We start from the raw sequence: 27,377 nt of genomic DNA on the forward strand, positions 1-27,377 counted from the left end.
CTTCCCCAAAGGTAACTGCCAGGAATACATTTTGTTTTATTTCTTTGCAGCTTTTTATCTACTCATGGTTTTCTGGTTCAGTTTTCACTGGGAATCTGTCTCCACTGACATTTCTCCTCTTTGGGTTTCTGTATTCTCATCTGAAAATAAGCTTGTTGGACTAGGTAAATTCCAAGGTCATTTCTAGCACTACCATTCCATGTTTTTGTCTTTGTCAGAGAACTAGGAGAGTATTTGTACTTGGAGTTCTATTTGTGTACTATAAAAGGAAGTGAGGATGTTTAAGACCAGTAGCAACGTTTGTGGTAGATGTTAGTTGGATTACATTTGGGGTTTTGTGTTCAATTTGGGGCCACACCAGGGAAATTGGAAGTCTCATATGCTGTGATGGGAATATAAAATTGGTATAATCTTTCTGAAGGGCAAGCTGGTAATATAAGTCAAAGTCTTAAAGTTTTTTATTTCAGTGGATTTATTGTAAGGGGAAAAATCAGTTTAGTTACATAAATATTCATTACAGAATTTTTAGTTAAAGTAATAAATTGGGGGAAAATGCATGACAAAAGGAATAAACTGAATAAATTATAATGATTCAAAAAAATAGTGTGTGGTCATTAAAATGATGTATTGAAAGAAGACAGATACAAACAAGCACATACATAATGATTCCATTTATATAAAGTTCAGAAATATCTATGGTATTCCTCATAGAAGGCAGTGAATAGAAGGGGGTACAAGGAGAATTCTGGAATGTTAGTAATGTTTGATTTCTTGATTTACATGCAGTAAGATGAATGTGTCCACTTAGGGAAAACTTATCAAGCTAAACACTCATGATTTGAGTGCTTTCCTGATTTTCTGTTTCAGTTCAATTGCAAGAAAACTTTAAAACAAGATATTATATATTCAGTTTTACAATCTTGGAAAGGCCCTTAAGATATTTTGTTAAGTATATGGGGTACCTGAGTGGCTCAGTCAGTTAAGCGTCTGACTTCGGCTCAGGTCAAGATCTCACAGTTTGTGGGTTCGAGCCCCACGCCGGGCTCTGTGCTGACAGCTAGCTCAGAGCCTGGAGCCTATTTCGGATTCTGTGTCTCCCTTTCCTTCTGACCCTCCCCTGATCACACTGTCTCTCTCTCTCTCTCTCGGAAATAAATAAAAAACATTAAAAAAAATTTTTTTAAGATATTTTGTTAAGTATAAAAAGTACATTTTAGGGTTGCATGATCTCATTTTGATGAAAAATATATATTTAAAAAATATATACATAGAAAACATTAAGAGGGTTATAAATCAAAATCTTAATAAAAATCATTGCTAAGCTTTGGGATTTTGGGTGATTTGTTGTTGTTAATACATGTTTTCTAGAATACAGATATATTATTTTTTATAAAAACAATCCTTAAATTAAAAAAAAAAATCTGGTAATCTGTTTTAGGAGAGATTTTGGCTGTGTGTGTCCAAACAGAAATGAGGGAATGGGAAATGATAAAAGTAGAGCAAGTTAATTAAGGGCAGTTTTTTCCCTTCTGGCACTTCCTGCCTGTTCACCAGCCTTGGACTCATCCTTGGTCAATGTCACATTATTTCTCAGCATCCGGGGCTTTCATAATTTAGTCCATCTTCTTCCTGTTCCTGGGCCATGGAGGGCATATTCCTACTACCGTAATTTGTTCCCTACTTAAAGTCCCCTTCTTGGAATCCCTCTCTCTTCAGCCTTCTCTCAAGCCTAGGAGATACCATCCACTCTCTGAGGCTCACCTTGGTTCTCAGCTACCCCAGGAGGTGGCTCCCATCCATTCAGCCATTGTGCTTTCTTTGTCTTAAAATTCCTACTAACACTCACTAAATAGTTCCTTTGTCAGTTAACTGTACACTGTCCTGTATTAGTTCTAAGGTTTTTATAAGCATCAATTCTTCTTCATCAAATAAATTATAAGCCCCTTGAGGGGTGGGAACATTAAAAATTTTAAAACAAAACCCCTCCTTTTCTTGGCATCTTCAATGACAGTTTAACAATCAACTCTATTCTATATTCCCTTCTTTGAATGATGGTAAAACTCAGAATCAGTACGATCAAAGTCAATTATTTGCTAGTTATTTGTTTTGTATTTTGTTTTCTGGCATCTATGCCAGTTACGTAGTGCTGGACTGGAACTTGATTCTGATATGGAAGCCATATGCTACCCTACTCAGCAAAATTTACCAAAGGCATAAATTTTTTTATTTTGTTTTTGTGGGAAGGGGCCAGTAAGACTTTATAAAGACTCCATATTTATTCTTCAGGACCCATCCAGTGGAAGAGTCTCTTAGTTATGGTTGGTTCTTAAAAATGGCCAAGTCCTCTAGTTTTACTTGAAACCTCTGCTCTTATCATTATGACTCTGAGATGGTTACTGGTAGAAGACAAGTTAATACATTTACTTCTGACAATGAAGTCTTTATATCTTCCATTCCATTTCAATGCATTCATTAATTTTTTCTAATGATATGTACCAAATGCCTACTAAGTGCCAGGTATCCCATAGGTACTGTAGAGAGATGAAGAAAAAAAAAAAAAGAAAGAAAGAAAAGAAAAAGAAAGGGCATGATCTCTGTCTTCTAGGAAATTTGGTAAAAACTATTCTCCAGTCAATGGCCATCACTGTCTTTAAGCAAGTGGTCAGTGGAAGGGGTCTCCAGGAGTAGACTCTAGGAGACTTTTTTTGCCTGGGCTCAGCCAGGTTTCTTACTTGTTAGTATTCTCTTCCTCTTTCAACAACAAATGTTGCAATGAGAGGCTGTCTCAGAGCTTGCCTCAACAGGTCCACCCAGACCAAGTTGAGGATTTCCAAGAAAAATAAGACTGTGTTCTGCTTGGGGCTCTGTCCACACCAGCTTTCCATGCTTTTACTATAAGAGTTAGTGCATGCAGGAAAATATGTAATTGGACCAAGTAAGTAGCTTCCACTTTAAACTGAGGTCATTTGACTGGTGTGGATGGGCAGGTGTGTGGCACTGACATGGTGATCCTCTTTCTGGTAGAAGGCATTCCTCAAAGCATAGTAGAACCATAAGGAACACTGCCTTCAGAGTCAGTGCCCCAGACAATATGAAAAAAAAAAAAAAATCAACGGGGTCACAGGACTATGTCCTGTTAACACAAAAAAGCTCCACCCAGTTATAAGAGGAGGGAATCTTTCATTGCCATGGCCACCTAATGGTTGGTTTAAATATGTTTCATTTACAACTATAAAGATGCTCTGAGACTCTTGGTTCTGGAGTCTAGCTCAAAATGAGAGGGCAATACTTTGAGAATGTTACATTTGGAGAAGCAGAAACAGTTATTGTCCCCTTAATCACTGGCTTGTTATTCTGCTTTATGCCTCAAGGCTAAATACAGCCTCCTACAGTAAAATCTTTGTTGTATTGTAAACAACTGCAAGAATGTGTCTACAAGAGGAAACGGCAGCCAAAAGGCAGATGTAAGCCCAAGGCCTAGAAGATACTTTTCCACTTCAACTTGCTCTGATCCCAGCTAACCACAGTTGCTCAGGTAAAACACTGCTTAACATGTCAGTCCCTCAGGGGATGTGTAATTTCAACAAATGATATGAAGCAGATAGATGAACACCCAACCTTTTAACCTGTCATGCATCCCCCATCTTGTAGGTATCCTTTCCTCATTCCAATTCACTTCTGATCCCATCATAGCTATTCTCCCCTCCCCACCTCCCCCAATGCCTTTCTCAGGATCCTCTCTTTCTTTTTGGCTGTCTCTCCTCATTCACCATATAATAGTTGTAGTAATAGCTAATGGTCATTGAATATTTATTAGGAGTGCTGTGACATGTGTTAACTTATTTCATCCTCACATCAACACTATGACCTAGATAAAATCATTTTTTCCACATTACAGGTGAGAAAACTGAGGAAGAGTGGATATGAGGATGTTGCCCAAGGTCAGAGGGGTCTGGCATGTGAACTCAAGTAGGTCACGCTCTTAACTAGATGGTTTACTGCCTCTCTCTTTATACAAGTATGCTTGACTCTCTCATATCTACTTTTGACCTTCTTTCCTTTAGTTACCGCCTTAAGTCTTTGCTTTCTCTCAGAGTCAAGTTTCTTGCAAGTGTAGTCTATATGCATCCTCATTTCCTTACTTCACATTTGCCCCTCAGCCAGCTGGCTTTACTCCTTTCTGTTCCACTGGAACTGCTCTCACCAAAGTCACCAGTAATTCTGCGGTTGCCAAATGCAACACACAATTCTCATTGCATTTTATTTAACTTTTCTGACATGGAAACTCTCTCCTCCCTTGCTTTCTGTGACACCATTTGCTCTTGATGTTCTGCTTTCCTTGCTGTTCTCTCTTCCTCTGGCTCTGGTGCAGGTGTTTCCTAGACTCCTGGTCTCAGCCTTCCTCTAGTCTCCCTGTCCCTAAGCTCCCTGGGTGATCCCTTGCACATGTGTGGTTTCACTGCCACTGATACCCTGGTGAATTCTACATCTGTGTCTACAGCCACAACTTGTTATTTTGAGTACTAGATTTCAAAAGCCTCTTGTTTAATGGACATTAACTGATGGATGTCTCATTAGCATCTCAATTTTTTTTTTTTTTAGCATTTCAGTCTTAAAATGTGTAAAACACATTTCATCACTCTCTCAAAACCCATTTATTCTCCACATTCCTTATCTCCTTGAATGACACCTATGTTCACCTGGTCATCTAAACTAGACACTTCTTTAAAAAAATTTTTTAATGTTTATTTATTTTTGAGAGAGAAAGAGAGACAGAGCATGAGTGGGGGGAGGGGTAGAGAGAGAAGATGAGACACAGAATCTGAAGCAGGCTCTAGGCTCTGAGCTGTCAGCACAGAGCCTGACGCTGGGCTCAAATACATGAGCCCTGAGATCATGACCTGAGCCAAAGTCGGACACTTAACCAACTGATCCACCCAGGAGCCTCTAAACTGGCCACTTAGGAGTCATGCTAGTTCTCTTTTCGTTTACCTGAACACAATGGATCTTTATGTCCTGTTGATTCTATTTCCTAAGATCTTTTGGATCTATTTCTTCTTTTCCACTTCAACGGACTCCTTGTGCCTCACCTGCATGACCATCCATCTGACCTCCTAGTTGGCCTCCCTGCTGCAGTCTAGGCTTCCTCTCAATGCTTCCAGAGAGCACTTTCTGAAATCCAAATCTGGTGACATGTGACAGAATAAAAGCCTTGACAGCTCCCCATTGCTGCAGGATGAAGTTTATTTTGTTAGCCTGGTGTTCTCAGCTTTTCATGCTTTGGGCCCTGCATCTGTTTCCAGCTCTGCCAGTCACTGCTTCCTGCCCCCTTGCCTCTGACGCTCTCTCTTGCCCACTTGTTCCCTCTCCTTGCCATGGACTCCAACTTTCTTTCCACTTAGCACATGGCCAGTTCCTTTTCCTTCTCAGGACTCAGCTCTGACATCTGCTTCTGCTCCCACATGCCCACTTCAGTCTTTCTCTCCATTACCCGTGTTGCTGCCATTGCATGTACTGTACTAAACTGTGCTGTTTGTTTGCTCCCTCCCTACAACATGAGCTCTATGAGATTAGGGAGCCTCATCTTTCATCCCTTTTTGCTGACATATAGCAGAAACTCAATAAGAGTATCAAATGAATTAATGAAAATCACCCAAAGGAGTATATAGCTAATGGGAAAATTTAATATAGCAGTGAGAGAATATTTTTATCATTCGGGGATTATATACAGCCCTCTGGAAGGCTGTAGACCCCCTGGCCTAGGCTTTTGTTCCCCTCCACCTCTAAACAAAGTCATTGTTTGAGATCAATAAGTGGTCTAGGTACTCTACCCAACCCACAAAGAAAATCTTGGAAGCACCCAGAATCACATTCTCAAACACTTGCTCATTGTTGCCCTTGGCTCTCTGAAATACTTTTGGTAGTGCTCATAAAAAAGATATCCACAATATGCATTCTCAGTAAAGATGCAGTGTGTATTCCAAAATTGATGCGCTTTGGGTGGGTGGCGCGGTGTTCAGAATGGTTCAGATACCTTTATGGTTTCAATTGTTTCCTGTTTTGAAGTTATTATGGAATTGCGAATAATTGGTGGAAACATGTTGAGGCACTCAGAGGTCTGTTTCACCGATATTCATTTGATGTCTTATTACTTTGTCTTTGCTTTCAGACATCAATAACTAGATATACAGGAACAACGTAAAATAGAAAATTGGGGCATTTATTCAAATAATTATGGCAAACTCTTCCCCCACCCACAATACTCCCACCTCCCCTCCTTACTACATATCTATAGACACTTTTAGATTGTGGGCTTTGAAGTCTGAGAAACTGGGGTGTGAGTCCTACTTCTTAACGGTGTAACCTTGGGAAAGTTCCTTAACCTTCTAAGCTGCTACTTCTTCACCTGTAAAATGGGCCAAAATACAAGTACTGATGATTGGTGTGAGAACTAAATGTAAAAAGGCAGCACAGTACCTAGAACATAGTAAGTCAACAGTATATGTTAGTTTTAATACCATTCTTAGGTAATTAAAATAAATATTTGGGGGGTAGAAGATGAAGACTGTGACTTTTCCTGTTGCCATCACACTTCACTTCCTTGGGGCTATGTCTCTCTGTTGCACATGCTTCCAATTAAGAGAACACTTAGCAACATATCAGCTCATTGGCTGCTCAAATTTGGGGTGAAAATAAAACATATCTCATTTTGCCATTTTAAAAGAAATTCAGAGAGGCTAAGGGATTGGCCCAAGCTATAAACACAAGGTTTTGGGTGTTCTCTCATTTCCAGTGCTGGGTCCTTCTAGAGTTGGTAGCATTGGTCATGCTTAGTGGGTCTCAGAACAAGCAAAAGAAGCTTTCAGTGAGTCAGACCTGGAGATGTGGCTTTGAGTGAACAGGTTGAGTAACTCAATCTTCACCAGGTGACTCTGTGGGTAAGTTAATGGTGCTTCCATAAAGATTTCAAGAAATGGGTAGGGAGATAATGTGTATGATGGTATGAGGTCTCTAAACACTTTCCTTGGTAAAACTCATTTACCTGGGTGCTTTTCCTTTTAGCAGTAATTGGCCCATCTAGATGACTGAATTGACTCAGCAACATTCCTTTCTTGAGGAAATCATTAAAAAAAAAATATGGAAAAATCCCTGGGCTTCTGCTATGCCATGCAGTATTCCAAGGACAGTTTAATGTCTTTTTGAATCCCATAGTCCTTTAAGCATAGTAAGCCCTTTGTAGAGATTTATTAATTTGGTCTGATTAAATGAAAATGTTCTGTTCTAGTTCAACATTACTTAGAGCATTTCTTCAATGAAAAGGTTTATGTAATTAAGTAGGTTCATTGTCAGCACACAATGCCTGCATTTCTCCAACATCAGAAAGATATCCCATTGGCTTGTAAATGCATTTGAGGCTCTCTTGGAAAGTGGCCCAATGTCTCTCTTCGTTTATTCTCCCATCCTGAATGGCCTGGGATTTGAAAATATAGGTTTTAGGCCAGGAGAATGCCAAAAGGGCCCCTAATAACTGCATGGCCCCATGGGAGAAAGAGCTGTGACAATCTTGTGTCTGTGTCCAAAGCAGAGATGATATTTCAGTTAGGGCAGACCACAGGCTGGGCGGTCAGACGGAAACATATTTCATTATGTGAACCTAGCCTAGCTGGTGAGCTACCATTTTCATTTTATAGCAGAAATGCAGTCAAGTCTCATCTGAGTTTTCTTAGTCTAATCTAATGACTTCTGATAAGCATCATAGTCCATTTTCTGCTATAGACTGAATGTTGGTGTTCCCTCCAAACCCATGTTAAATCCTACAGCCCAATGTGATGGTATTAAGAGGTGAGACTTTGGAAGGTGATTAAATCACAAGGGTGGAGCCCTTATGAACAGGGTTAGTGGCCTTTTAAAAGAGGCCCCAGAGAGCTCCTTCACCCCTTCCACCATGTGAGGTTACAAGGGAAAGATAGCTGTCTATGAGTCAGGATGCAGGCCTTCATCAGACATTAATTCTGCCAGGGCCTTGGTCTTGGACTTCCCAGCCTCCAGGACTGTGAAAAATGAGTTTCTGTTGTTTATAAGCCACTGAGCTTTGGTATTTTGTCATAGTGGCCTGATGGGACTAATTCAAGTTCAAGGTTCAGTCTCCAATGTCAGGGATAGTCTCCCACCTGGAGGGTTTTCTTCACCCTTTCCTCCAGGTCACTGTTGTTGATCCTAGAAGTCACCCTCTCCACCTCCACCCAGGCCCTGCTTTGGAGTCTCCTGTGGGTCCTCCTGACACATTCCCCTTTGCCCACCTCTGACTAGCACCCAGGCTTTCCTTTCAGGCATCCCTCATATACTGGCTACACAGAAACATTTAGAACTTTTCCAGGCCCACAGCAGCCCAGAGAAATGAGCTTTCTGTAGATGTGTCCCTTTATCCCAGACCCCTTGCTCACATTTGTGACGTTATTTGCTTTTGAAAGGCTAGTGAAAATACAAGGCACAAAACGCTATTTTCTCCTCTAAGATTTTCCAAATGCTAAGTCGAGGGTTTCATATACCTGCTTAACATAACCCCTACCTCAGTTAGTCCTATTGTGGTAGTTCCCAAAGTGTGGTTCATAGATGTTGTGTGTGTGTGTGTGAGGGGGGGGGGTGTCCTCTATTTTCTTTTTTTAAAAAATTTTAATTCAAGTATAATTAACATACAGTGTAATATTAGTTTCAGGTATGCAATATAGTGATTCAACATTCTCATACAACACCTAGTGATCTCCCCAACAAGTACCCTCCTTAATCCCCATCACCTATTTCATTCATCCTCCCACCCACCTCCCCTCTGGTCACCATCAGTTTGTCCTCTATAGTTAGAGTCTGTTTGTTGGTTTCTCTCTTTTTTCATTTGCTCATTTGTTTTGTTTCTTAAATTCCACAGATGACTGAAATCATATGATACTTGTCTTTCTCTAACTTATATCGCTTAGCATAATACTCTCTAGCTCCATCCATGTTGTTGCAAATAGCAAGATTTCACTCTTTTTTATGGCTGAATAATATTCCATGGTGTGTGTGTATATGTGTGCTAGTATATATACACTACAACTTCTTTTTTATTTTTTATCAGAGAGAGAGGGTTCGAGCGGGGGAGAGGGGCAGAGGGAGAGAGAGACAGAATCTTAAGCAGGGTCCCCACTCAGCATAGAGCCAGATGTGGGGCTCAACCCATGACTCTGTGATCATGACCTGAGCCAAAATCAAGAGTCAGAGGCTTAGCCAACTATGTCACGTAGGTGCCCCTACAGCACTTCTTCTTTATCCATTCATCTATTGATGGACACTTGGGCTGCTTCCATAATTTAGCTATTGTAAATAACGCTGCAATAAATATAGGGTGCATGTATCTCTTTGAATTAGTGTTTTTGTATATTTTGGGTGGTCCCTTATTTTCATTACAACACTTAGAAGCTATTGCTTTTCACTAATGGTACAGAAGCGATTGTTACAGAACCACAGCATGCATCCAGACAGCTGCATTCAATTCTACTAGATCTATATTCATCACCATGAATTCACAGTAAAGCAAAAAGAAGAAAAATGCCAGTGTTACTTAAGAGTGCCCTTGATGAAGCAGTATAAAAGATTCATTTCATCTCATTTCAGCCCTTAAGCACATGCCATTTTAATATTTTGTGTGAGGTTTACACAAGGCACTTTAGCACACCTAGGCTAATAGTTTTCTCGAGGAAAAACACTGTGATTGTTTGAGTTGCTTAACTACTTGCTTTTTTTTTTTTTAGCTAAACACCATTTTTTACCTTCTGGAAGATGGACTAGCAGATAAACTATGGGTTTTCAGACTTGAGTATCTGGCAGACATTTTCTTGAAAAGAAATAAAATCAACCTGTCACTTCAAGGCCAGCAATTGGCAGCATTTGTTGCCAGTGATAAAACCCAAGGTTTCAAGCTCCAGATCCATCACTTATTAGCAAACTATTTACCTTTCTAGCATCTTACCTGAAAAGTCAGGATGGGGATATGATCATCAAATAAGATAACATTATTTATACAATGCCTAGTGTGTGTTAAGTGCTCATTGAATGCTGGCTTTTCTTACAGCTACGTGGAATTAAAGCAATCAGTTTTGTTTTCCATTTTTAATTTAACCAAATACGTGCATAAATATGAAAACTGTTGAATCTGGGTCCAAGTAAGTATTTTCTAAAGATTAAATTAATTCATAGTTCTTTGATAACAGGACAACAATGAAATGACATCAGGACTATAGTGAAATAATGACAGGCATTAAAATATTGAGTTTTAAGCAAAAATTCTTATTTTTACAGTTTTCCATAAAAACATAAAGATAACTAGTTTGCACAGGGTTAAAAATATACAAAATAACACAAAATACTATAATAGTGGCTCCCAAAGCTTACCACTTGAAAAGCAGTTTGTCAGTACTAATGCTAAGGTACACAAAGCCATCTGTGTCCTCGACATCCTGAAAGTTAAAGCCACAGAATGATGTCTTGACCATTATGCCATTAGTATCACATCTCGCCTGCAAAACCAGATGATTTTCCAAATTGAAGCACTTCTACCAAGGCTAAGATAGGAACTGATGGGAATTCAGGTTGTGACAAATTCTGGGCATAGGCAGGCTATGAAAAGCATAGAAGGGAAAAAGAGGCCAAAATAGATTGGATAATAGCATGACGATGATCAAGAGAATAAAAAAAGAGAGAAAGAGAGGAAAAAAAAAGAGAGAGAGAAAGGAAAGAAATGTACCAAAAAGGTTGTGAAAACTGTAAGAGTCTGTTAGCGAGACATAATGAGGCTCTTTAAGGGATATTTTTTATAGTATCCAACTAATTTTCCATTTTCAGCAATGACTGAGCCCCAGTCTTATACATAATGTACATTGGCATGGTTTTTATGTCTTGTGTGTAAACTACTAAAGTCCAGAGAACCTTTTTTAATCCTTCTGATCACTGTCCTGACCCTTTGAGATCCCTTATCTGCCCTGTGGAAGGTATTTCTTTATGAACAGCTACTGAGCTGTCTTCCTCATGAGCAAAGGTAATATTCACTCAACATTCAAAGGGCTAGCTAGATCCATCCTCGCCACTTTTCCTTTTGGTCCAGACAGTGCACGTTCCCTGAATATGTTTTCCACTCAGATGGCGGTCCGTCACTGCCCCCGACTGAACACTATTTTGCAAATGAATAAGAAATTGCTCGGAGGTGAGGGAAGTTGGTGTTGTTTGTTCTGGGTGAGAAGGTAGGAGCTACAGTGGAGTCAGGGGTGTCGATGAGGCTCATAATTAACCAGAAAACTGTCCTGCCAGAAACAGCTACAGCAGCAGCAACCTGCCTGTCAGTTCCAGTCCAAGAATTCCAACTGCTATTTCAGTTGTTATGGAAACTGACCACACTGCTTCTTATAGAATTCATTATCCCAACAAATAATTTGTTTTCCTAAGTCATTACAAGGTATCTAAATGAGTGATGCAGACACACGCAATGAAGGAACACACAGAAGGAAGAAGTTGGCGATTAAAGATGTCACAGGGAGCTAGAAGTTAAACCTGACTTTGGGGCATGATTAACTAGGGGAGAAGACATTTCAACTCACAGGACTGGCAAAAGTGAGGGAAGTGGGGTTGGAGCCACAGACTCACATGGGGTTGGAGTGGGAGATGGGAAGGCACAGTGAGGCCAGTGGGGAGAAGGCTTTGAAGGTCAGTCTAAGGAGTTTGGACCTTTCTGTGGACAAAAAGGAAATAGGACAGCAGTGCCTTAGGAATATTAATTTTTATCTTCAGACTAACAGCAAGAATGTCAACCTAGTCTTTGGCTAATACTCCAACCCCACTTGTCTTGGTAGATGTCAATACAATAATTTGAAAAGTGAAAAATTCAACCTCATCTTTTCATATAGGTTTATAGGGAACACCACATTTGTTTCACTGGAATCAATGGACCCTTGTTTCCTAGGACTCATCAAAACTGTTATGGGTGTGTCTATGACATCCTAAGTATTTTTATGAGCTTCAAATTGACCTGCAACAATATAGCCCCCAAATCTCACTCCGCCATCTGTCAAGGAAATGTTTAGAACCAAGGTCTTAATTTCCAAGCAGAGTCCTAAATACCCTAGAAGGAGAACAACCATTTTTCCTCATACCACAGTGGTTTTTATACCTTCTACTGCCTAAACAGTAACCTGAAATCTTTCATAGAATAGTAACTGACCAATAAGTTAAAATACGAGAGAGTTTGGTTAATGTAAGAAAAACCTTTAACAGAGCAGGAATTTTTAGATTGCAGTCTGTGGATGGTTGGGGGTTTCAAGCTTTGTCTGATGCCAGAGATTTTACATTGTGCTATTTGATTTTCTCAAGGGCACAGAACTTAGATGAGCCAAGGTCTTTAGTTATACCTAGACAGACAGAAGTGATATTGGAAAATACATTTCAAAATTGAATTGTGAATGTTAAACAACTGGTAAATCTGAAATAATATTATTGTTAGAGAAAATAACAACAATCACAAAACACGCTGTACTATTTTTAGAAGCTGTTTTTGGATCACATTATTCAAGACACAGATTTCTATGTGATAATAAAGGCTCATTCTTTGGATACTGAACATCAGGTTTAAAGAGCCTCTCCTCTTTCTAATTTGGCCCCTAAGAGAAAAGCTGACTAGAAAGTATACTTCATTGTGTATGACCTTGATGCAAGAAAAGTGGTTAAAGTTTATGTGGAAGGGGGAATTTTCTTTGATATTGGGATGATGAGTTTCTCTTCAGTAAGGAGTAGAAATAATTTACTTATACTTTCCGAAAAAAATGTAAAAAGTGTGGCAAGAGTTCATCCAGTTCCCATGGTAAAGGTCAACAAGAGGCAAGCAAGTCGGAAACAGAACTCAGGTTGGGCTCAAGATTCTCACTGCTTAAGACACGCTGTTCTCTTTGGTTGAAATTCTTCCTCCTCTCACCTCTATGAATCCCTTCGGTTGCCTGGTGTCCTCCTTCAGTTCTTTGCTTAAATATCACTTCTATAGGGAAGCCTTGCCTGTTCACTCTGATCACCCACTTCTACCCCAGACACTCAATCCTGGTTGTTCTGTTTCATTACTTTGTTTCCTTCTTAAGTTTGTGATAATAATTTGATTAGTTCTTCTTTTCACCTAGGATGGAAGCTCTGCGACCCCTCACTGCCCAGCAGGGGTCCAGTCCTCAGGACATGCGGGGTGGATGACTGAATGTGGGAGACAGTCCAGGGTAACAACTCACACAGCTGTGTGGTGGAGTGGGGAGAGCCCTGGGATGGGAAACTGCAGCCCTAGTCTCCTCTCCATCACCAGTTGGTTGAATGACCTTCATCAAATCTCTTAGATTCTCTGGGACCCAGTTTCCTCATCTGACAATGAGGGAGACTTAGTGAGTGATTCCCAAGGAAACAATCCGACTTTAGGGTGCAGGAGTCTAAGTTTATATGATTATATTTCTTAGGTGCTGACAACCATTCTTTTTCCCACCCACTGAGGATGTGTGGACCTTTTCATTATTTCTGAATATGAATAGACATTTTTTTAAATGCAAAGGTAGGTATATTAACTTTTCTAAAGACTTGAATAATTAGAGGAAAAAGTACTAACTTTTGGGAGGTGTTCTGACAATATTTGGTGCTATTCTGTGCAATTATAACTGTTGCTCAAATAGTCCCATTGATTTCTAAGGGGAAAACTGGGTATCCAGTTCTCACAGTCATTAGCCACATGGGCTTGGACCAGTGTGTTTACCTTTCTGAGTCTCAGCGTCCTTATCTGTAAAATAGATATTTAATAGAGATACGTATAGAATTGAGGAAGGATTGAGTGAGATGACCTGGAACACTGTTGGTGCTTAGAAAATGCTGGTGAATTTTATCCCACAATGAATTTACCAATGATGTTCACAGTATTAGGCATTAAATAAATGAAATTTTTCTTACCACTAGCTAAATGGAATGCAGGGTATGGTTACTGAAATATATTTGAATATGTGGTTGCTAATATATTTAGTGAGCTGATATATTTAGTGAGCTCATTGTTCAAACAAAATGTATGTGTTAGGTTTTAACGTATGACTTCTTCATACCCATGAGATGATAAGGTATTTCATTACTGTAGAGCTACAATCAGGAGTCTGACATTCCTTAGAGTCTTACTTTGTCTATGCTTTAGAATACAAAGCCAAAAACAATATAAAACTGCATAAATGAAAGCAACAATCGAGAAGCCTCAAGAGTATTTCCTAATCGAAAAATGGGCAGAATAAGAAAAGAACAGTTTTTTTCTTTACTAAGTTGTTTATTATTAGCAATTGCTTTAGAAAAGTTGAGAGCTGTTACTCACCAATCATGAAAATAATTTTACACTTTCTCAAATCTTCCATGAAACCTTTAAAGTAAGAATAATTTAAGTTAATGGCAAGTAAAATATTTTGAAATACAGGTTTTACTTATGTTGTGTAAAAACCAAAATCTTGTAGTGTTATTTGATAAGAAGCATTTCCAGACCCTGGTAACATATTTTCATTTTAACACAAACTATCAGTTTTTGGTGGCAAAATTGATAAGCCATTAAATAGCATGAATTACAAAGAAAGATAATTTTCTAAATCATTTAAAAATGTTCTTAAGTATCTCAATTTTGTGTTATTTTACATTTTTCTTAACTTTTGTTCATCTCTGTTAATAAAGAGGGGTTTAAGCACAAGTGGGGAATCTGGAAGACAATATTTTAAATATAGTTCCTATTTACAGAAAATAATACTATTTTTTATTTAAGATGGTGATATAAAATTTCCTTCTAAAATAAATCTGTTTAAATAATAATAGTGAGTCAATTTAGAGAAAGATATTAAGTAAATAATATCTAGCATAGGTCATATAGAGATGAAACAAAAATCCCTAAGATGGTGAGAGTGAGGACTGAATTTTGGGAACCACTACTTTATTTATTTTTTTTCAAGTTTTTATTTAAATTCCTGCTAGTTAACATACAATTTAACATTAGTTTCAGGTGTAGAATTTAGTGATTCAGCACTTAGATACAATACCTGGTGCTCATCACAGTAAGTGGCCTCACTTATCTAGCCCATCCCCCATCCTCTTCCCTCCATAAACCCGCAGTTTGTTCTCTATTGTTAAGAGTCTGTTTCTTGGTTTGCCTCTCTTTCCTACCCTATGGTTGTTTGTTAAATTCCACACATGATTTTGGTCTTTCTTTGTCTTATTTCACTTATCATAATACATTCCAGCTCCATCGATGTCATTGCAAATGGCAAGATTTCATTCTTTTTGATGACTCAGTAATATACTATTGTGTGCGTGTGCATGTGTGTGCGCATGTGTGTGTATGTGTGTGTGTATTTATCATATCTTCTCTATCCACTCATCAGTTGCTGAACATTTGGGCTCTTTCCATAATTTGGCTATTGTTGATAATGTAGCTATAAACATTAGGGTGCAGGTATCCCTTCATTTCAATATTTTTGTATCCTTTGGATAAATACCTAGTAGTGCAATTGCTGGTAGGGTAATTCTATTTTTAGCTTTTTGAGGAACTACCATACTGTTTTGGAGAGTGGCTGCACCAGTGTGCATTCACCCCAACTGTATAGGACGGAGGAACCACTACTTTAAATGGTTTTTTTTTTTTAATTTATTTCTAGGAGAGAGAGAGACAGCATGAGCAGGGGAGGGTCAGAGAGAGAGGGAGTTACAGACTGAAACAGGCTCCAGGCTCTGAGCTGGCAGTCAGCACAGAGCCCGAAGCGGGGCTCGAACCCACGAACCATGAGATCATGACCTAAGTGAAAGTCGGACGCTTAACCGATTAAGCCACCCAGGCGCCTCAGGAACCACTACTTTAAAACAGAGGGATGATTAGGAATTTTTGGCAAAGTGCAAAAACCTCCAGAGTTTGTGGAGCTCTAAAAGACTGTCAGTTGTCATGGGTGTAGTAGCTGGCCATGAAGGATGGGTAGACAATAGCTATAATTTTGATCCTATCCTCAACTGACTAGACCTAGGCGAGTGACTTCCTCTCTTTGTACTTCAGTTCCTCCAACTGTAGAGTAAAGGTGTCAGACCCAATGATCTCTAATGTTTCTTTTGGTTCAACTACCTATGATTCTGTGGTTCTGATAAATAAATGGGCCACAGGAGGAAATGGTCCCGTTTGTCCCTTGGCCAAAATTATGATGCAATTATTGTTGCATGCTTAAGATTTCTAAAGTAACCCAAAATGTGAAGAGGCTCTGGGGAAGAGTGAGGTTACTGGATAAGGTGACCACAGCCCCAAACTTGAATTGGGAATGGCTCTGTGAGCTCAGGATCTCTGGCCTCAGAAAGTGCCAATGGTTATTGCTTGAGCCTGAAAGCAGGGGATCCTCAAGCTAAACAACAAACAAACAAAAAGTTTAGGGGGTGGACCTGAGGACAGGAGAAACAGCAGGCCTACCCTAGAATGTTTCAGAGAAGAGCAGAAACAAAGATTCACCTTGGTGTTAAGGCCACGGGCTTTAGTTATAGAGATCAGGCTGCCTGCTGAGCTGTGCCAGGGCAGGGTCACAGAGTTTGGGGGCAGGCCAGCACTGAAGTAGATTAGTTCAGGATGCTCTGCAGTTGACAGTGGGAGTCTGCATAGGCAAGTAAGGGAGGTACGGCTCCAATCTAGAGTCCATCTTGAGCAAATGATGGTGAAAAGCTAAAGAAGCAGGCTCTAGAGGGGGTCAGAACTGAATCCTTGGACTGGCTAATTTCCTTATTTTTTTTTTAATTTTTAAAATGTTTATTAATTTTTGAGAGAGAGAGACAGAGTGCAGAGTGAGTGGGGGGAGGGGCAGAGAGAGAGAGGGAGGCACAGAATCTGAAACAGGCTCCGGGCTCTGAGTTGTCAACATAGAGCCTGATGCAGGGAACCATGAGCTCATGACCTGAGCTGAAGTCAGATGCTTAACTGACTGAGCCACCCAGTTGCCCCAAGACTGGCTAATTTCTGAGCAGCTTAGTTTAACACCCCAGGGGTGGTGGTGGGTGGGTGGGTGGCAGAAGGCTGATTCTAAAAAGAACTTTCAGAAGAGTTTCTTTTATGTGCCTAGACAAAGAGCAGGCAGAGATTCCAAGCCAGTGAAGAGGGTGGGCGTGGCATGTTATGAACTATGGCTAACTCTTGTTTATAACATTTAACATTCATAACATTTAAAGTCAAGTGTTTAGAGCACCATGCTGGGTAAACAAAACAGATCTGAGACTGGATGCTTCCCTCAGCTGGGCAGATGTGACTGCAGATGGAGTAATTGAAGAAAATTGTGAATATTGTATCATTCTTAATTCACCCCTTATGCTAAGGGAGATACTTTTCAAACTATAATATACGTCGAAGAGACAGTAATAGATTAAAATGTAGAATATTGTGATTTTTCACTTCATGGAAAATATGCGTGAAGTTTTGAAGTGAAGATTCTAGAATTCAAAGGTATTTGGTGTTTTGTTGGAACTCCGGGCTCCTGAGCTGTGCATTTCAGACCCTGGGCTGTGGAAGTTCCTGGAGCTACCCCTCCTAGAGGGGAGACCCAGGAGGGAGGAGTCAGTCTGGGCGGAGCCAGCCCTGGGCTCCCAGTCTAGGTGGAGTTCAGGGTCTTTTCCCGGTTCTGAAGGCAGCTGCTTTTGCTCTTACTCTGGGTGTGAGCTGACTAAAATGACAGGCGGAATGTGATTACCTAGAGAGATAGTACAAAGTTTTTATTTCCCAGCTTGGTGATAAAACTGCAGTTTTTACACTTAAATGAACGGATAGGTCCCTGACTTACACTTCATATTTTATGTAGATGATAAGTACTTTTGAAAGTGAGATCACTCCTCTGACAGTGATCCAATTTGCTTTTCAGTAAAATTGGGATGCTTCTTTTATATACACAATGCTACCTTTTTGCCGGAATCCACTACTATCTGAGGGAAAGGCCCAATTCTGAAGAGAAAATGGGACATGAAGAATTGGGTTCAGAAACAGGAGGGGAGCTAAAATCAGAGGAAAGATGTGAATTTGGGGTTTGGGGAACCATCTGTTTTTCACACTGAGGAATAAAATTTTTTTGTTCTTTCTAATCAAAGAGATGCTGCAGTCTCTACAGAACAGTCCACAGTGACTGGAAAAATCCTATGTTATCTGGAGCTTTCTATTAAAGGCACATACATTGGTGCTTTTAACTCATGGACCAGATGGTCATCTCATGTTCTCTAGACTTCCAGCTTCCTTTTATGAAGCTAAGCAACAACTGTTTCTTTTTTTAAATTCCCGTCCAGTTAATGCACAAGGTTATATGAGTTTCAGGTGTACAATATAGTGATTCTACAATTCTATACAAGCTGAACAACTTTTAATCTATTTGCAATTTAGGAAAGTGGCTGTGGTTGTTATTGGGTATGGTTGTACCTATGATAGAACATTCATGCAGTGTAGTCATTATAAGTTAAGGTCATGGACGTTTGTAACAACTTGGGAACATGCTTATGTTATGATATACACAAAAAGAATGGAGATAATTATTTGTATATACATATGTATTCTCAACTGTATCAAAAATGGTATATAGCCAACCCACTGGAATGAAATACACTAGAATATTAACCATGATTATTTAGAGGTAGTTCTTATAGTTCTTACTTTCTACCTTAAAAACATTTTCACTATGAATACATATTAATTTTATAACCAGGAAACAGGGAAACTTTATTGGGCAATCAATCAATCCCTGTCCAGTTGGGACTGAGTTGATTATTTGCACTTGGCTCATGTTTATGTGCCTTTCCCCATGAATCACCATGATGTCATCTGGTGACTGAGATTTTCACATACTGCTATGGCCATTATCATCAAATGACACTTTATCTATCACCTCATGCTCATGGATCAGTGTAGGATTAGAGCTGGGGCTATCTGGAAAGCCAGATCACTTACTTGCTCACAGTCAATACAAACATATTTCCATGAACCATAATTACAGCAACATTTATTACCGAGTGGAAATGTTAGAAAGTACTTTACCTGGGGCAATCATGAGCCTTATCTCTTTGGGACAATCCCAAATTCACATAATTTTAGCTATTTTTCAGACAGTTAAGGCTGAATTCGCTAGTTGTTTGCAAGACTTTTAACATGACAACAGTTACAAAGCAGGATAATTTGGATGTTTCTTAGGTTGTATCCCAACAGCTGAAGTATTTTAACTACTATGTAGGAAAAAGACTTCCAATAAATTTGAAGATTGTTAAAGTTAGCCAGCTGTCTTTACTGCAAGACTTGTAGGAATCTTGCTATGCTGTTATACGTGTCTCTTCCAAAGGGGATTGAGTGTTAAATGTTTCCCAAACATATTTTTACTAGGACATTCCATTTTCACTAAGCATTTCAAGGGTCATGTTCTCTGGGTAGTAAGGAAATGCATCTAAGTGAGGTGGCCCTTTGTTTCTTGATAAAAGGGGAAAGATCCAAAGAATTCCAATCTTAATTGTGTAGCCTGGCTAAGGAAAAACTGCATTCTGTCAGTAGTTTACTGTCTCTTAGTTGGTGTTTAATAGAAAAGACATGTTCAAAGCTATTAAAATACAACTTTGGTCTGATCAGTAAGGGAAACTTACCTCCCATGGTATCCTCTCCAAATATGTTTAACTGGTCATCACCCTGTACATAAAAAATCAAAATATTAGATGACAGTATCAACAGGTATTGTGCTAAACTTCTTGCCAGCATACATTAACATACGTAACTTTCCAAACAGCTCTACGAAGGAGGCACAGTCACTATCCACCTTTGACAGATGAAGAAGCTGAGAATTTGAGAAGTTGTTGAAGGTCATGTAGCAGTGAGGGACAAAACCCAGATCGAAACCTGGGCTGTCTGTCCCAAGAGTTCATGCTATCCTGATTGTGCAGCCTGCTACAATATCATACTTCATTTCCTTGGTGCATGACCCATCTGTGATCAGAAAAGCTGATTTGAAGAACACAACACCCTTCAGTACCCAAAGCTCACTGATGCTTGTAGTCCCAGCAGTTTTATAAACAACTTCATGGTTTAAAGCTAGACTTGGCACAGTTTCTTCCGATTGGAAGTAATTTCAGCATCGGGTGTCATATGGTTACCCACTGGCCAGTCTCTGAAAACTAAAGCATGCAATAAGAGAGACTGGAATGACCAGCTTTGATTGATGTCTGCTTTTAAATGTTTTATTTTATTTTTAATCAAGCAGCTGCTGCATTTTCCTCAGAGAAGAACCAGTGGTAGTTGGGGGGTGAGGTGGGGGGAATTTTAGAATGAAAATTTATATAAAAAGGCATTTGGTGAGAATTCTAATTTCTACTTATGTCTCCATCCATTACATTTTCCCCACTCCCTCATCCATTATAGGTAACCACTCACAGAGGTGTTCTTGCATCTTTTTCCAGATACACAAAGAACTTCCAGATATCTATGGATACATTTGAACACAGATATATAATCTTATTACCTTAATTTTGCATACAGAAAGCAGAGTACTTATATTACACATGCATATATGTTCATAATATACAAACTCATCTGTAATGATACTGTTATTCCCCTTGCTTTTTCACTTATCAGTGTATCCTGGAGAACTTTCCATATCAATACGGAATGTTCTCAGTTGTACAGTATTCTATCATATGGAAGGTAACACAGTGGTTGTTTTTAACTAGTCCTTTATTGAAGGACCACTGAATTGTTTCCAATTTTGGGTTATTTTGGAAAAAGTAGCACAGTGAATAAGCTCGTATAAGGGTCATTTCATACACATTTACCTGTAGGATAAATTCCCAGAGAAGGGGCTGTGTGGTCAGAGAGTAAACATATCTATAACTGATAGATTCTGTCAAACTGCTCTCTGTAGAGGTTGTGCCATTTTGCATGGACAGCCTGTGGCTCACGCTTCGCTCTAGCCTCTTGCTTCTAATTTGCTTTGATGTAGGAGTTGGTTAAATGAGGTTGGCTGGTTGTATTAGCGCTCCCTTAAGGTAAACTGCCATGAGAGTACTTGTTTGAAAACAGAGCCTTGCTATCCTTTTTTAGAACATACGCCTTCAGGGCAACTTTACTGCTTGTCTTATTAGATTTGCCTGTGTATACAGAGCTATTTCAGGTGAGAGAAAAGTTTTTAATGGAGTGGTCATTCAGGGATGCATTTACATTCATTAACTTCATTCCATGATTAGGAAAAATGTCAATTATTCCTTAGTGAGCCTCTCCCTACTTCTCTTGTTGAAATAACTGCATTTTAGAGCATTGCATTTTGGAGTTATGGGGAATCATCTAATACACCCCTGCCATCCCCCTCTCCCATTTTACAGATGAGGACATTAGTGGTCATTGAGGTCCTGTGAGGAGCCCATAGCCATGTTATCACGTCCTTAGTGAGAACCACATCTCCTACCACATAGCATGGCTCCTGGGGATTTAGTCCCACGAGCTTGGCTACCACCCTGGATCTGTTAGTGTCCTGCTGCTGCCCATCTCCCAGCTGTTGCTAAGAGAAGCCTGGCCCCACCTTCAACATGGGACAATTCTAGTATAAGTTGAGCCCTAGTGTTCCCCTTGAGATCAGACGGAAGCTAAAAGCCAACTGGGATCACATGCTTGCTCGGCTCCTACCCCTGCCCTATCCTGCATCTCCTTCCCTCTCCTAAGAGCATTCCCTAATATCACACTTGCAAATAATCCCCACTTCAGGTTTTGCCTCTAGATAGGGACCTGTTTGAAGCCCACCTAAGATAGGGACCTGTTTGAAGTTATATGTTTGCCTAACATGCATCTACATAGAAAGAGGTTCAGTAGCTTTTGCTGGAAAAGGATTGTTCCATCCGACTCTGCTTATTGCTTGTCAAACAGCTACTGATCATACCCAGGCAGCGTTATTTTTTTTTTTTTTTTTTTTTTATTTATTTATTTTTTTTACAAATAGTTTATTGTCAAATTAGGTTCTACATAACACTCAGTGGTCATCCCCAAAGTGCCCTCCTTCATGCCCATCCCCCCCTCCCCCCCACATCCATCAGTCCTCAGTTTTTGTCAGCATTCAAGAGTCTCTCATGGCTTGCCTCCCTCCCTTTCCCCCACCATTTCCCCCCTTCTTCTCCCCCCTGGTCCTCCGTCAAGTTCCTCCTAATCCTCCTATACGTGCAAACATATGGTATTTGTCCTTCTCTGCCTGACTTATTTCGCTCAGCATAACACCCTCAAGGTCCATCCATGTTGCTACACATGGCCAGATTTCATTGTTTCTCATTGCCATGTAGTATTCCATGGTATAGATAAACCACATCTTCTTGATCCATTCATCTGTTGATGGACACTTAGGCTCTTTCCATGTTTTAGCTATTGTGGAGAGTGCTGCTATGAACATTGGGGTACATGTGCTCCTATGCCTCAGCATTTCTGTATCCCTTGGGTAAATTCCTAGCAGTGCTATTGCTGGGTCATAGGGGAGTTCTATTGTTAGTTTCCTGAGGAACCTCCACACTGTTTTCCAGAGGGGCTGTACCAGTTTACATTCCCACCAACAGTGTAGGAGGGTGCCCGTTTCTCCACATCCTCGCCAGCATCTAGAGTTCTCTGATTTGCTCATTTTAGCCACTCTGACTGGCGTGAGGTGGTATCTCAGTGTGGTTTTGATTTGTATTTCCCTGATGAGGAGGGATGCTGAGCATCGTTTCATGTGTCTGTTGGCCATCTGGATGTCCTCTTTGGAGAAGTGTCTGTTCATGTCTTCTGCCCATTTCTTCACTGGGTTGTTTGTTTTTCGGGCGTGTAGTTTGGTGAGTTCCTTATAGATTCTGGATATTAACCCTTTATCTGATATGTCATTTGCAACTATCTTTTCCCATTCCGTTGGTTGCCTATTAATTTTCTGGGTTGTTTCCTTGGCTGTGCAGAAGCTTTTAATCTTGATGAGGTCCCAACAGTTTATTTTTGCTCTTGATTCCCTTGCTTTTGGGGATGTGTCAAGTAAGAAGTTGCTGCGGTGGAGGTCAAGGAGGTTGTTTCCTGCTTTCTCCTCTAGGGTGTTGATAGTTTCCTGTCTCACGTTCAGGTCCTTTATCCATTTTGAGTTGATTTTTGTGCATGGTGTGAGAAAATGATCTAGTTTCATTCTTCTGCATGTTGCTGTCCAGTTCTCCCAACACCATCTGTTAAAAAGGCTGTCTTTTTTCCATTGGATATTCTTTCCTGCTTTGTCAAAGATCAGTTGGCTGTATACTTTTGGGTCCACTTCTGAGTTCTCGATTCTGTTCCATTGGTCTATGGGTCTGTTTTTGCAGGCAGCGTTATTTTTAATATCACTGTTGAGTTATAAGACTTACACCCATCTTACAAGCTGAACTGCCTCAGATCTTTCTTTCACCTAGTTATCATGTTTTAGAAGAGTGATCAAGGTTAATCTGAATTAATAAAATAATGTGCTGTGTTATAAAGGGGCCTATCTCACCTCTATGTGGCTTCTTGAGTCTGACTTTTTTATCCATAGCTCTTATTCATAACCTTCTAGTCTATTTGCCCAACTGCTTCATATGAGCCCCCTCCTTACTTCCATTAAAGCCCCGATAGTGAACGGGTGTTTGGGGCAGAGTGGAGCCAGGAATGGGTTGCACTACATTCACTCACATGAAAGCCCAGGTAAATAGGATATTTGACCTGGGGGTGTTATTTTTCCTGTGATGCTCAATAAACCTCATGATTCCCATGTGAATTTTTTTATAAATAAAATTAATCTGGCATCTTAACAACACACACACACACACACACACACACAACTAATGAGAGGCAAACACTTCTGGTTTTGTTTTGGTGAAAAAGATCCCATAAAAGCCCTGGAAGCTCCAAGTCTTATCTCTTTCTTTTAAAGGTATGTTCTTCATAAAAGGTATTAATTCAGAATGTCAATTATATAAGAAGCAGAATGTTATACAGGCTTATTTCAGAAATAGCTAATAATCTGTGGCTGCATCTGCAGTGAGGCACACTTTGAGAAAGCACAACCCATTAACTACCAACTTCTACCCTGAGAGCCCATGGCTGCTTCTTGGTGTTGCGGTCTTTCATTGTGTTGTGCCCCATCTAGTCAGCTTCTGACACCTGTAAGTCTGAATTGTGAGGTTGAGCTTTACGGGTACAATGAGACATAGATGACTTTCCACAGTAATAAATTAGGTTGGGGGGGCATAAAGCAGAATACCAAATCTGAACAAACTGACAGAAATGGAACTAATATTGGTGCATATTTTATGTAAGTGCCAATTATGACTCACACATATGGAGCCAAAACACAGCCTGCAATGAGGTAATTAATGCTCGTGAAGATGGGGAAAGCTGCAGAGAAACCACTAACACACAAAAGCAAGTTCAGGTTGCCATATCTTCTTGTGCTGTATTTATGATAGAATGTTGGTAACTGAAGGGGAGAAATTTAAAAAAAAATCCTGTTGCAGTGACACAGCTAGAACCTCAAGACAGGACTTGTGGCTCTATGGGAAACTGGGTTTGGACTATAGATATGCTTTGGTCTATATCTCTCAGTCTCCAGTCAGGCCAGAGCCATAGGAGAGCAAAAGCAAGTTGCATTCAACTTTATTTCCCTGTGTGGAAGTGTGGGCAAGGAACTGTTTTTGCGAGGCTAGAGTTTGGTATCCTTTGTAGGAAGAACAGCTAGTTGACGTGCATATATGTTTTCCTTTAGGACTGGGGCTCCTATGATCACCACCTTATGATATAAATGTCTTGTCACTCTCAATTCTTTGAACTATTCAAATTTTGGGGGAAGAGAGAAAAATAGAGCAACACAGCCTCCAGGATGGGTTCACCAATCATAAAATATTACATTCTTCTATCTGCTTTGATTGCAGCCTGGTGTATGCGCCTGCCTGCAGGACCCATTCTGTGCAGCGTGTGTGGGGATGTGTCTGAGCGTCCAATGCTGCCCTCAGTGCTCTGCTACCAACCTATGTTTCTTTATCAGCAGCCTCTTACTGGTGAGGTAAGAGGTGAGATCATATAGTCAAGATATTTTTACTGCTCCTCCTTATATAGACAGTGTAGGGGCACCTGGGTGGCTCAGTCAGTTAAGTGTCTGACTTTGGCTCAGCTCATGATCTCATGGTTCATGGGTTCAAGCCCTGCATCGGGCTCTGTGCTGACAGCTCAGAGCCTGGAGCCTGCTCCGGATTCGGTTTCCCTCTCTCTCTCTGCCCATCCCCCACCTGCGCTCTGTCTCTCTCTCAAAAATAAATACATATTTAAAAATGTTTAAAGCAATAGTTATTTGAAATTAATAAAAAAATATTTAAAAATAAATATATAAAAATCTTTTTGGGGACCATAAAACGATAGCTCTCCCAGGAAGGAGGTAATAGTAGAGCATTTTTGGGCTATCTTCCTAGTTCCCGTTTGTATTAAACTGTGTGTATATTTCATGGTATAAAAATGTATACAGCTTCAGATGGAATTATGAGGCAGAGGCTTTATTTAACAACAGCATGTCACAGCCAAGATGAATTTCTTGTCCTAAAATTCACAAAAGCTGCCAAGAAAAGACTATTTTCTTTCTCTGACACTAAGCACAGAGATCAACTTCAAGATTCAAAACAATGAATTTCAAAGAGATTCTCTAGTTTCTGAAATGAATGTGAGGAGCAGTCTTTTCTAATTTTTTCTTACCTCACTCAGTACTAAGCAGTTCTGGAAGAATCAGGGACCGTGAAATGCTAGCATGAGGATTTTCCTAGGTTTCTATTTAAACTGATCCTAATGCCTCGATCACTGGTTCTAAAAAGCAACAACAGGAAGGTGGGGATGGGTTTGAGGCACAAAATGTCTGTAATTCTTAGAAGTGGTCATCTTCATTGAGAAGCAGAATCTTAACAAGAAGAAATAATAATTAAAAAAAGAACAACCCAAACAATGCCAGGCTATTTCACCATCTCATAACCTGAAAATAACACTCTGGGAATCTCTTTTATTAAAAAACAAAAAACAGCAGGGGCACCTGGGTGGCTTAGTCGGTTAAGCGTCCGACTTTCGCTTAGGTCATGATCTCGCGGTTCGTGGTTCAAGCCCCGCGTCGGGCTCTGTGCTGACTGCCAGCTCAGAGCCTGGAGCCTGTTTCAGAGCCTGTATCTCCCTCTCTCTCTGACCCTCCCCTGCTCACAGTGTCTCTCTCTCCTAGAAATAAATAAAAATATTAAAACAAAAACAAAAACAAACCCAAAAAACAGCAAACACCTTGAGTAAACAATTAAAATTTTAAAAAATGTTTACTTATTACTTTTGAGAGAGAGAGAGAGAGTGAGAGACAAAGCACAAGCGGGGGAGGGGCAGAGAGAGAGGAAGACACAGAATCTGAAGCAGGCTCCAGGCTCTGAGCTGTCAGCACAGAGCCCAATGCAGGGCTTGAACCCACAAACTGTGGAATCATGACCTGAGCTGAAATTAGATACCTAACCGACTGAGCCACCCAGGTGCCTCTTGAGTAAACAATTTTAAAAAACAGTTATTGGAATTGCTATTTGCTAGTGTTTAGAGTGTTTTTAATGTGAATGATGTCATCCAATCCCCAGAAGACACTAGGAGTGGGCATGTTTGAGACTTCCTATTGCTGAGATGAGGAAACTCCGGCTCAGCAAGCTATGTGACCGGGCAGGATGCACCAGCTGGTGCACTCGCCTGGTTCCCATGCCTGGGTCCTGATGTCTCTTCTGCAGCCCTTGATGGAGCGTGACATCCTGTCTGTGCGTGATGTAGAGCACAGAGCGTATCAAGTGACTGCACTACACCAGTGAAGTGAATGCTCATGGTGTCCTATGAAGACGGAGAAAGGTGGATTCCTTTGCTAAAAGATGGACTGAAGCCGGGTCATGTTGACCAAGCGATGTGAAAGTGAAGTCCTCAAGTTTACTGGTTAGCTGTGAATATAGTTTTGAGATTCCTTGGATCTTCTGCAGGAGAGTATTGGAAAATAGAAACATAACTGCATTTTATCAGCAGGAAGAAGAGAGACTGGTCCTTGAGAAGCACTTTGAGTGTTTACAGTTCTTTCCTAAAGCATGTTTTCATTTAAAGTAATGGGCAATTTGGAAAAAAAAGTATGGAGAGTGCTGTGTAATTTAGTTACACCCAAGAATTTATTTTATGGCAAGTCTCATTTCTCTCTCACTGAAGTATACACAATTAGAGGCCTTCTTGTTGTGGAAGTACTTGTATAATTGAGTAAACAGGGATAAAAAAATATAGGGGATGTTAGGCTAACCTTTTCCCAGTCTTATTAAAT

The 27,377-nt window shown here is 40.0% G+C and overlaps 1 protein-coding gene and 2 long non-coding RNA genes across 4 annotated transcripts in view; 2 read left to right on the forward strand and 1 right to left on the reverse strand.

The window, feature by feature from the left end:
• The window catches only part of AK5 (adenylate kinase 5), a 233,373-nt gene that overhangs the window by 41,454 nt on the left and 164,542 nt on the right, over positions 1 to 27,377 (reverse strand). For both annotated transcript variants that reach the window (XM_039257066.1, XM_039257067.1), the window contains exons 9-10: positions 19,684 to 19,726; positions 14,393 to 14,437 (exon numbers count right to left, since the gene is read on the reverse strand). In XM_039257066.1, the coding sequence (XP_039112997.1) occupies positions 14,393 to 14,437; positions 19,684 to 19,726 (88 nt within the window). The remainder of the gene's footprint in view (positions 1 to 14,392; positions 14,438 to 19,683; positions 19,727 to 27,377) is intronic.
• On the forward strand, positions 3,379 to 27,377 carry LOC120248642. Its single transcript, XR_005532636.1, has 5 exons — positions 3,379 to 3,535; positions 3,899 to 3,969; positions 13,509 to 13,600; positions 24,958 to 25,088; positions 26,812 to 27,377. It is a non-coding gene; the product is annotated as an uncharacterized LOC120248642 (long non-coding RNA).
• Positions 17,179 to 20,124, forward strand: LOC120248641. The gene is made up of 2 exons (XR_005532635.1): positions 17,179 to 17,521; positions 19,824 to 20,124. It is a non-coding gene; the product is annotated as an uncharacterized LOC120248641 (long non-coding RNA).

The sequence above is a fragment of the Hyaena hyaena genome, unplaced genomic scaffold (assembly GCF_003009895.1).
Source record: "Hyaena hyaena isolate Hyena2069 unplaced genomic scaffold, ASM300989v1 scaffold_601, whole genome shotgun sequence".
Taxonomy (NCBI): Eukaryota; Metazoa; Chordata; class Mammalia; order Carnivora; family Hyaenidae; genus Hyaena; species Hyaena hyaena.